General features: G+C 34.0%; 2 protein-coding genes across 2 annotated transcripts; one reads left to right on the top strand and one right to left on the bottom strand.

Moving 5' to 3' along the window:
- Positions 1-266: 266 nt before the first annotated feature.
- LOC18018162 (ribosome biogenesis protein WDR12 homolog) lies at positions 267-3,705 on the bottom strand. The gene is made up of 14 exons (XM_006400015.2): positions 3,446-3,705; positions 3,064-3,152; positions 2,845-2,951; positions 2,432-2,467; positions 2,241-2,326; positions 2,040-2,098; positions 1,857-1,967; positions 1,640-1,765; positions 1,363-1,506; positions 1,130-1,238; positions 894-1,030; positions 767-802; positions 575-670; positions 267-455 (listed from the first exon to the last, which is right to left on the bottom strand). The coding sequence occupies exons 1-13, from the start codon at positions 3,600-3,602 to the stop codon at positions 578-580; spliced, it is 1,290 nt and encodes a 429-aa protein (XP_006400078.1). The 5' UTR covers positions 3,603-3,705; the 3' UTR covers positions 267-455; positions 575-577.
- Positions 3,706-7,855: 4,150 nt separating this feature from the next.
- On the top strand, positions 7,856-8,658 carry LOC18018163. Its single transcript, XM_006400016.2, has 2 exons — positions 7,856-8,301; positions 8,412-8,658. The coding sequence occupies exons 1-2, from the start codon at positions 7,856-7,858 to the stop codon at positions 8,656-8,658; spliced, it is 693 nt and encodes a 230-aa protein (XP_006400079.2).
- Positions 8,659-9,106: the final 448 nt, after the last annotated feature.

Raw genomic sequence — 9,106 nt, forward strand, 5'->3', positions numbered from 1 at the left:
AGATAACTACGAATCGTTTAGCTTGATTAAAGTGGGTGGAAATTGGTTCTGAGATAATTTATCCCACGCGCTTTAATGAACGCGTGATTTTTTTCTTTATTTTTTTCTTCTCTCTGCAGGTTCTAAAAATGTTATTTCCAAACTATTTTGCATCTTTTACTAAGAAAAGCTAAAAGCAAATCTTTTTTTAATTGTTGATGCAATTTATTTCCCCTTACCAAACGTAGCATAACAAAAATGGTATTCAATCTGGCAGACAAAATAAGCAAATACAACTTTCTTTAACTATCGGTATTAAACAATAAAAATAAAATTAAGATTCAAAAATTTCGAAATATGAATAACATACGAAACCTTAAAAGCAGTAATCTTTCTCGAGCAGAACTTACAACAGTCTCTCATTCCAGGATCGAGAATCGTTAATGATCTTGGCGTTTCTGAGTTCCACATTTCATCTAAGAAAAAAAATGGTCGAAAGAGTTCAGATTTCAGACCTTTGAAGAAACCGAGTATAGTTTCGTTCCACATTTCATATAAGAAAAGAAATGGTTGAAAGATTTTCGGATTTTCAGACCTTTTAACAAATTGAGATTCCGGAAGAAATTCGAAGGTTAGAGTCTGCTCCTCCGCTGACTACGCTCTCTCCTTTCCACCAGTCAGCAGATAAAACCTTTAAAACCGAGTTTTATTAACACCGTTTCAGTAACGTAGAAAAGAACGAAAAAGAAGAGTCGAAGATAGAAGATAAGATTGTGTGTTACTCTACCTTATCCTTGTGTGTGTCGATAATTGACAAAGGCCACTGCACATGGAGGAATGAAATTAGTGTCAAAGCGGATAAACCGGCGAGTAATAAAGGAAAAGAGTGAGTGTGTGTGTGTGTGAGTAATTACAGCGGTTCTGAGATCCCAGAGCATGATTTTGCCGTCATAGGAAGCGGAGAGCAAGTGAAACCAAGAGCTTTTGTGCCATTTACAGGCGGAAATCCATGATGAATGGGAAGAGAACTGAAACACAGGAGCAGATGTTCCTACAGAGTAATTGAAGAGAGTTTATCAACCATGTAATAAAAACCCGGTCTCTGCTTAGATATTTTGATCCGGCGTGTGTTCATATATAGATTTCTCACCTGGCTTACGAGGATCCCATACTCTAAGGATTGGATCTGAGCCACCAGCAGCTACAAGTGCAGAACCTTCACCGCCAACATCTAACGTGTTGAGAGCTTTTCCACAGAACTACAATTTGACAGAAACAAACCGGCTATAATTCGACGGACACAACAGCTGATTTTTCAGCAACGACAGGGAGGGTTGTGCGCCTGAATTTTATGAGATAGAACAGGAGAGTGAGAAGGCCTACCAAGTTCAAAGAATCTTTCCCTGTCGGAACATCCCATCTCCTTACGGAATGGTCCCATGAAGCGGAATAAATTACATCATGCTCTGGCCAAACAACTGATGAGACACACTGTGTGTGGCCAACAAATGTAGTCTCCGCCTCTCCCTGTAAGAAATTCAATGTCGTAACTGTTATCAGATACTTCAGCTGAGTACATCCCTCTCTTCCTCTTAATTTGAAGAGCAGATTGTGCATTTTTAAATGAGTTTCCATATCATCCAGGCTTAATTGCGGGTACCTCTGATTGGAATTCCTCGGCCTGATTATTCCCTTTTCTTTTCTTCACTGCAAATGACTCGCCTTCTGATGCAGAATCATTTGTGTGCCATAAACTGATTGTTGAATCCCATGAACTCGAGCAGACCTATATTATATAAAACAGCAGATGAGCACGATGAAATACAAAGTAGTTTCACTTGCAATACACAAAGTAAGCGCAAGGGGTAATAGCAAACCATGTCCCCGGATTTCTGAGCTACAACGCTTTGCACTGACGCCTTGTGCCCACGCAATATCTTGTAAGCCCTAACTCTTGTAGTAGAGTCAACAGATTCAGCTGTATCAACCTTTATAAAGAAAGAGATGACTTTAGTTGACCGGAAAATTAAAACCGTTGGTTATATATTATCCATGTTTACCTTAAACAATCTCAATGTCCGATCTTTCGAAGCAGTGGCTACAGTAACAGTTTCTGCACCTAGATCCACGAATCAACCCAACAAAAATAAACTAGATAAGGTAAGGAAGTGACCTATGAGCGAAAGGCAAAATCCTTCTTGATAATATCATTTGCTAGTAACAAACAGGCATAGTAAAGATTTCTCATGCTATGCTCATACCATTGGAGTTAACAAAAGCAACAGAGGAGATTGCCCCAGAGTGGCCTTCTAAAACGTGTGTACACGATCCACTAGAGCTCCATAACCTTATCAGAAGAAAAACAAAAAAAAAAGCTCAGATTCTTGCAAATGTTGACAGCAATACAATAAACAGAAGCATACAAGATATAATAAATGAGTCAATTGATTACCTTCCTAAGCCATCACAACAGCCCGTCAAAATGAACCTGCAAATGACAACAACTGAGTTTAGGACAACCACTTACACAACGATTACAAACAAGAACAAATTATTATATTAATCCTTTAACATCATAACAGTCACTGGCTGACCCAAATTTGTTTAACTTAAAGCAAAACCCACAGAACGAAGAGGTGAAGAATAATCCCAACAACAATGATAAGGCAATCGAGTACATTAACCCGTTAAACAGTTCTATGATTTTCCATATGGCATCAACCAAAAGGTGGTAACGCAAATGATTGAATACGTTTTTTTAAATCAAATTACTGGTGTAAAATAAAAAGAAAAAATCGGAAAAGACGTCAACTTATAACGCCATTCTACCTTATCAAGTAATGAAGTGGAGATAAACAACATTACCTGGGAGAAGAACCATCAACCGCACTGACCCAGTCATCATGCAATGAGGGATTTTCCTCCTTTCGTGGAGTCACAGCCCTTATGTATTCGATTTCAAGAGTTCGTTCCTGCAGCAACCAACAATCAAAGTTAACTATATGTTTCCAAGATAAATTTGCTGTGCCTCACGATATGAAAAAGTTTATGTGTTTAGTGGATGATTAGTATTGAAGACATTACCGCCGATATTCCCTTTGCCAGAAGAAACTCTCCGAGTGACATTCGAATAAGCTCCCCATCGATCAGAAAATCAAACGGCTCAGTGTTCTCTGTTCATCCAAAGATATCACTTATATACCTTAAAAAATGAACCTCAGAATGCAAATTACATAAATTCAGGTAATCACTTATAGATGTTCTCAAGTACGCTCGAATCCATAAGTAAAAGCAAATGCCTGAAACAGACCTAACACACTCTCGCATGAGAATGAGACCAGCATCCCATAAATACATTTTGGATTTCACAAATTTATAACATAAGACCAAAAAGCAGCAGCAATCGAAACTGAACCCCCTAAAAAAATCATCAAGGTACAAGATAGAGAGGGAGAGAAAAGTCTACCGAGAGTGAGAAGAGAGTTGACAATGGTTGATAGACCGAGACGAGTGACATTGGAAGGGATAACGACGGGTCTGACAGGAGCTTCGAACGGAGAGTCAAGCTTCGTCACGAACTTCACGTGGATTACCTTAGCTGCATCTTCTCCTTCAACATCCATTTTCGCCTCTAACTTCTCCAATCGCTTGTTACAGAGCAACCAGAATAAGAAGAAGAACACGGAGATAAATTAGGGTTCTGACTCGAGGAGAAGAGTATTGTGAAACTAAAATCACTGAGCAGGGTTTAAGGAAATTATTACGAAACTAACCTCCTTTAGCTCTGTCCGGGCTGATTCGAACCGAGTGTACTCAAACCAGGGGCAATTTGCGGTTCGACGACTGAGATCAGATCAATTTTGGGCCCAAAGTCTTTGAATCTCAAAGATGGGCCCTCGTAAGGCCTATCTTACTTTTTGTTTTCTTTATTTTGCTTCTATTTATACTATATGTAAAAAACCTTTCGACAGAAAAATAAATATTAACATGTAAATTGTAAACCAATAAAATGATTTAGTGGCGACAAAAAATAAAAATAACCATAACTATCTGAATTTAATCAAATCTGAGAGAACCTTAACTGAATCAAATATATTTAATTTTTTATTAAGAATTATAACACTAATTAAAAACAATTATTTTTCTAGTTTTTTAAAGTAAAAACTGAACCGAATATGAATCAGAAACTAAATCCGAAATTTAACTGTGTCAAAAGAGACCAAAGAAGTTGGTTAATAATCTGAATCGAATATTATTAAACTTTTTTGAAAAGAAAAGAATCAATTATAAAAGGGAGGATTACTACACTAACCTTAGAAAGTATCTATATTACTTATTCGACGCATTTTTATTTTTTTTACAAAACTAACCTAACATACCCAAAACACTCTTTTCACCTTTGTTGAAAAAAACCTTATTACGAAAATGCCATTACTTTTTTAATGTCACGTAGGCAGATTTATGCGCTCAAAAATTAATAACTCTACCAAGCAATGACAGTAGACTTATGAAAATTTGGTCAACGCAGAAATTTTGTTGGTAGAGTTATTAGGGCGATGGTAGATTTATTCAAGAGTTGGTAGAGTTTTTAACTGTTGGTAGATTTTTTTTTGTAGAGTTTTGACGATGAGAAGTAGATTTATTATGTTTCGGTAGATTTGTTGTTATGAATGGCAGACTTGTCAAAAGTTTTGGTAGACTTGTTAAAAAAAGCGTTGACTTTCTTGCATAGTTGACTTTTTCGGTAGATTTATTGATAATGAAGTAGATTTATTTTCTGAGTTGGTAGACTTATTTCCTTTAGCGGTAGATTTATGTGAAAAAAGTTGTCAATACGTGCGGTAGATATATCTGTTTAATGGTAGAGTTATATATAGTTGGTAGAGTTTTCGCTATTGTAGTAGATTTGTTTGACTTGTGGTAGACTTATTTCACTTAAAATTCATTCCGGTGAGTGGTAGATTATATGTTACATGAGGTAAACTTAAAAACTGTTGGTAGATTTATTTGTTTTGTGGTAGATATGTTTGTTTTATGGTAGACTTATATTTTAAATAAATTTCATTCTTATTTGTGGTAGATTAATAATGACATGAAGTAGACTTACAAGATGTTGGTAGATTTGTTTGTATGTTTAGTAGAGTTTATGTAATTTGGTAGACTTATCGACCGTATGGTAGACTTCTTGAAATAATAATGTGGTAGATTAATTAAGTTTGGTATTTACAGAGATAACCTTGATCTGGTAGACATATGACATGCTTATGGTAGACTTGTTTATATGGTAGAGTTATTTTTCATGCTTGAGGTAGACTTAGTTGTTAATGTTTGGCAGACATTTGACTTTTTGGATTGAAATTACTTTTTTGTCCTAAATATATTCTCTTATCTACGAAAAAACCAGCGGTTTGGTATACTTGTTTTGGAATGTTGTATGTTAAACAGGTTTCGTACATATGGTAGACTTGTTCCATGGTTATATTTGACTTGGTTTTGTTACCATTGACGTTTTCTTTGCATGAGTTTGCTAAGATTATGTCGGTTAACTGTGATTCAATCACAGATGAGTATTGGTCTTTACGATATAGATCCCATAATAAATGATCAAAAATTTATAACATGAATATTATTTCTATGATATATCTTTTCTCTAAGATAACTTTGCTTTTCATATTAACTTTGAACATATATGTCATATTTGTAATAACCATCTCTTAACTTATGATCTTTTGATTTTTATTTTTGAATATTTGTTACATTTAACTCTATTTACATAAACTTTTACAACATCACAATGTCAAATGATTTCAGTTATGATATACATCATAGTGAAAGTAAAGAAATAAATTAAATTGAATAATAACATTACTAGCAAATGTGATAAAAATGTGAAATGTCTGGATCAAAGTTTTACGACAAATATAATTTGAAAACAAAAATATTATCATTCAAAATCTAATTATCATTTTTACAAATTCAAATATAGATATACAAAACAAATCTATCAAATGTAAATCTACAATTCATAGTAAAACATGTCGGATCGGTGCTGGATATCCCTTCAAAGATTTGTTCACCATGGCAAAGCCCATAATCTGTCAGAAAAAAATAAACAAATATTGCTATTCATATATAAAATTCAAATATATACGACTGATAAATCTACCATAAATAACTAATAAATCTACCAAACACATATCATTTTTCAAATAAGTTACCATTAAATGACTAATAAATCTACCAAATCACATCGTTTTACAAATAAGTCTATCATTAGATGACTAATAAATCTACCAAATGACATCGTTTTTTAAAATAATTTTACCATCAAATAACTAATAAATCTACCAAACCACATTTCGTTTTCTAAATATATCTACCATCAAATAACTAATAATCTACCAAACTACATACCGTTTTTCAAATAAATCTACCATCACACATTATGAACTTTACAACCAAAAAGATACAAAATCGATTTCCAAATATATCTACCAAACGTACCTGAAAAAAAAAAATTTATGCCGCCGACAACCTCCACAACATCACCATTCCATCGAAACAACGTCTATCCACTGCGGTTGTGCGCGACGCAGCGAGAATGTTGCTTAAGAGTCACCGCCAACCGCCACATCTCCATAGTTTATCGTTGATATTAGATCCAAAAACCCAGATCTAGAAAAAAATCAAAGAATTCGAAAAAATGAAAAAAAAACTCACATAATAGCAGAATGAATTGTAGAAACCATGGGAAGATCTAGATCTCCGAGCTTGGAAACGTTGGAGGCTTCTTGATACAAAAAATCGGTAGAACTAGTTGTGTTTTTCTCGATATGAAACATTGAAGCTTTGAAGTTCATAAATAATACATATTCATACAACAAAATTTAACAAAACAAAAGAAAAGATAAAGAGGAGAGCAAGAGAGGAATGAAAAGATTAAGAAGAAGAGCAGCTCCATGAGAGAAAAAAAAACGGCTGAATTAGGGTTTCTTTTTTTTTAGTTTTTAGTTTTGTATTTTTTTTTTTTTTTGCTTTTTTCGTTTAAAAAAAATGTTTTTTTTCGTCAAAAAAAATTTCGATTTTTTGAAAAGTTTTTTTCAAAATTAAAGTTTTTTCGAAAAAAAAATTATAAAAAAAAATCATAATGGCATTTTCGTAATAATATTCAACATCTGGATAAAATGGACTTAAACCAACTTTGTAAGGTTAGTCTAGTAAGCCCCTCAATATGTTAGGCTATGTTTGTCATTTCATTAACCTTAAAGATTAGTTTGAGGAATTTTCTCATTATAAAATGTATAAATTTAAGTAGCATTGAATTTCTGTTAGATTTACCTTCTTCCTTTTTTGACGTTTGTTGATTAAATTATTCAAACTCTCCATCAATAGGTCCAATACTAATGATTTTTCTCGAGCTTACCGTCTTTTTGCTAAAAATAGTGGAATAGTAACAGAACAGGATAAATTAATTATTGATCAGTTTATCTTCATACACACACACACAAACACATTAACCTCATTACTAAACTTCGTTAACTACAAACTAATTGCTTACATATGTCCTTAAACGTTCCGGCGCATTTAACAAACGCCATAAACTAATGCCTTCAACTTTAATAGTTAACAAACAACAACAGCAACTAACAAGAAAAAGAAAAAACCTTCTATAAATCTTATTTTGTTTTTACCACACAAGCGAAAGCACAAAACACTTTTTAGATTATTTCTTAAGCTTCTTATTTTCCAGGTTATCTTCATCACAATGGCAAATATATAAGATACAGCAATCAATTACAACACTCTAGTTTTCTACTGCTCTAAATCTGACAATTTTTGTATTTGGTCTTTTTTATATCAGAATCATATCGAAGACATGGACACAGAAACTGGTTACAACACAAACCGAATTCCTTCCTCGACTCTCTTTCGTAAACCGGTTGGCTCAATCGATTGGAGTGTAGTCTCTGACGCATCGAGTTTTAACCTATACATGGAGAATGTTAGTCTCTATCGAGAACATGAAATCATTTGGTTAGCAGATGCGTTAAAATTGGATGAAACACATAGATCGAACGAATTGGTTAGCCAAATACCCGAAACAAACTCGGTTGTTTCCCTTCTCCCGGTTATGGAATCACAAGACTCTGAGTGTGATGATGACATCAAAGGAGAAGAACACAAAATTTCAGTTGCATCCGTTAAACAAGATGAAGAACAAGAAGAAGTAGAAGATGTTAAGGAAATTATACAAGACGATCCAAGCATTTGTTGTCGTTCAGACAGGAGCAACAACAGTATCTCTTCTTTCACATTCCCAATGTACAAATCTGCTCTGTGTTCAATCCTTATGCTTGCACATCAAGAAAACATTTCCCTAATTCTTATAATCTGAATCAAAAATTCATCTTTGTTTGGTTCTATAATGACAGACTGCATAATGAAGATGGAAGTGTCAAAACGCCGACTATGGAATCCAGACGGAACTTTTTTGATAAGCGGCTGGAACTGTCTCATCAGCCGCGTTCGCAGCCACAATTTTACTTCATCCCATCAACTCATACGCCGAATCACCTACCGCCACAAAGGAAGTCGTCGTTTTCAAAGCAAGCCTCTGAAACGCAATCGCAAAAAGCTTTTCGGAACCGCTGGTTCTCTTGCTTTTTTGGTCCATTTTAACGTGTGATTAGATCAGTCAAGAGACTGAAGAATGAAAGATACACAAAAAAAAACAGAAGGTTATCTCTGTAGCCTATAGGCATGGTCTAACTTGTTACACAACTTACACTACAAGTTACAATATGGGTTTGGTGTTTAATTCAAGGCCGTTCGATGTTTACTATCATATAGCCAAGCCAACCAAGCCTTCCCAGTATATGTATTCAGCATTTTGTCAATTTAGCTAATAAATTAATTTAAGGACAATTTTAATTTGTTGATTGATAAGAAAACAGAAATTTTGGTCCTTTAAAATTTTTAAAATTGTTTTTTCCCATTCTATTACTTTAGAAGGTTTATTCATAATTTATTTTCAGCGTAACGTCTAAACTTAACGATAAATTAACATCTAAACAAAAGAAAAATAATCATATGAATTCAGTTTGTTCTTATGGATAAATTATTGCAT

Source organism: Eutrema salsugineum, unplaced genomic scaffold (assembly GCF_000478725.1).
Source record: "Eutrema salsugineum unplaced genomic scaffold, Eutsalg1_0 scaffold_2, whole genome shotgun sequence".
NCBI classification, from domain to species: domain Eukaryota; kingdom Viridiplantae; phylum Streptophyta; class Magnoliopsida; order Brassicales; family Brassicaceae; genus Eutrema; species Eutrema salsugineum.